Below are 1,970 nucleotides of genomic sequence, written 5' to 3' on the forward strand. Positions count from 1 at the left end.
AGCAAGAGTGCAACCCTGCTGAAGGGCAGTGTGGGGGGGTGCCTGTGGGGGTGCCTGTGGCGGACACAGTGTGCAAAGGCTGGGCCGGGAGCAGCATGCAGGCTTCCCTGAGCAGGCTGCAAAGTCTGTGGGAAGCAGAAAAGGAGGCAGAGTCCTGAGCCTGTGTCAGACCTAAGCTCACCAGGGGGACATGAGACACAGCTTCCTGGCTGGTACATGCGGGTGTGTCTATATGTGTCTGTATGCATAAGCAGTGTGTATGTGTAGACGTATGTGCATGTTACATGTGTATGTGCGCATGCCCGCAACTGTGTATATGTGTTTCTGTGTGTATGTGTATTTAACACAGGATCTGATTTTGTAGCCCAGACGGGTTTGTAACTTGCAGAAATCCTGCCTTAGATTCCCCTCTCAAGTGCTGGGGATTACGGGTATAAGTCACCACAGCTGGCTTTGGGCTGGCTGTGCTGTGCCCCCATCCCTAAGAGAGGACAGCCATATGGACATTCAGCTCTATCTACTTTTGAAAATCTGCATAGCATATTCACACACAGTGGGAAGCAACAGCTGTTTACCTAGGGGATCTGAACATGACTGAGTGGAGAAGAAGCTTTTGTGGTACAAAATGGGGTGAGCTGAGCACTGAGGGTTCCAGACAGGCCCACCGAGAAAACATCCAGAATGTCTGCATGCGGGCCTGAGACAGAAAGGAAGGATAGTGAGAGCCAGGGCAGGGCCAGGCTGGCTTCTCAGGCTTAGAGCTCCTACTTCCTCCTCCGCCCATTGCAGCCTTAGCCTCTGGCCTCACCAATGGGCTGGCAAAAGGAAAAATCTTAAGTTGAAAGTCCAACCTGTAGAGGTTCCAGACCTGGGACTCCTGTGTCCCCTGTGCATTGTCAGGACACATGGCCAGAGCTGGTGGGAATCCTGGGGTTTGGGGGAGCTTGGTGCTATTGGTAAGTTCTCAGGGGCTGAGCTGGGATCCAAGGGAGGCGGGGATAGAAAGGGCTGGAATCTACATTCCAGGAGGGTGGGAGGAAGGTCCCTCAGCCAGGGGCTTGAAGAAGCAGGGATGGCCATCACCTGGAAAAGGAAGGAACATCTGAGTTTAGTGGAACAGCGAGAGTTCTGACGTCCTGGTGTCTAGAAGCTGTAGTGTCTGCTTTGAGGCTGAACACGGATCGGGCTACTCACACACATCTAGCGCTCCTACCTCAGACGTCGAAGCCTAGAGCCTACCGCTCTTCCCTCAGACCCAGGAGTTCAAGCCCTAACTCTATTCCCACACCCCAAGGTGTCCAGGCTCTGGCCCACCTTTAACCCACAGTCTGTCTCCAGAGTCCATTTCTGTTTCTCTCTTGTCTTTTCTCTTGGTCCATTACTTTCTTCCCACAAAGGCTCTAGTTATATTTTACAGAAAGTAAAACTATTCGTTTTTTTCTCTTGCCTTTATCTGGGAACCAACTTTGACTCCCACTTCCCTAGAGTCCCACCTCTGCCTGGGGTGACCTTCTTCCTAACCGACTGAGGACCAGAGTAGGAAGGACCTTTATCTAAACATTCTTCTCCTTGGTCAAGGTTGAAAAGACTTGGGGATGGAGATCAAGAAAGTCTCCATCAGGCTTGTAAGCCACACCTCCCGAACCTCACGTACCTAAGCTAATTTCTTCCTCCCCTCTATCTCTAGGGAGTGTGTGGTTGCACTGTGGCCAGGGCAGCTGGTGAGTAGCACGATTTCAACCACTATCCTTGCCAATGGATGGGACCCCAGTTTCTCTGAATCCCATGGTCTGTGGTGGACTGAGGAAAAAGTAGTTTCTCAACTGGCAGCAAGGGAAGTAGAGGGTGATGGGAAGGAGAAAAATGAATGATCTATGTTTTTCTAGTATGACAGTCTCACTCTGCTTCTCAGCTCTGAACCCAGTGAGAACCCTGAGGGTGGAAGCTCAGACCAACAGCTCCATCAGCCT

The 1,970-nt window shown here is 51.5% G+C and overlaps 1 protein-coding gene across 1 annotated transcript in view; it reads left to right on the plus strand.

Moving 5' to 3' along the window:
- Positions 1 to 860: 860 nt before the first annotated feature.
- Positions 861 to 1,970, plus strand: part of Ptprh (protein tyrosine phosphatase receptor type H) — a 21,968-nt gene continuing 20,858 nt past the window's right edge. The window contains 3 exon segments of the mRNA XM_055595616.1: positions 861 to 956; positions 1,688 to 1,721; positions 1,913 to 1,966. Coding sequence (XP_055451591.1) covers positions 906 to 956; positions 1,688 to 1,721; positions 1,913 to 1,966 — 139 coding nt within the window. The 5' untranslated portion in view covers positions 861 to 905.

This window comes from Psammomys obesus, unplaced genomic scaffold, assembly GCF_907164565.1.
Source record: "Psammomys obesus unplaced genomic scaffold, mPsaObe1.curated_primary_1811, whole genome shotgun sequence".
In the NCBI taxonomy this organism is placed as follows: Eukaryota; Metazoa; Chordata; class Mammalia; order Rodentia; family Muridae; genus Psammomys; species Psammomys obesus.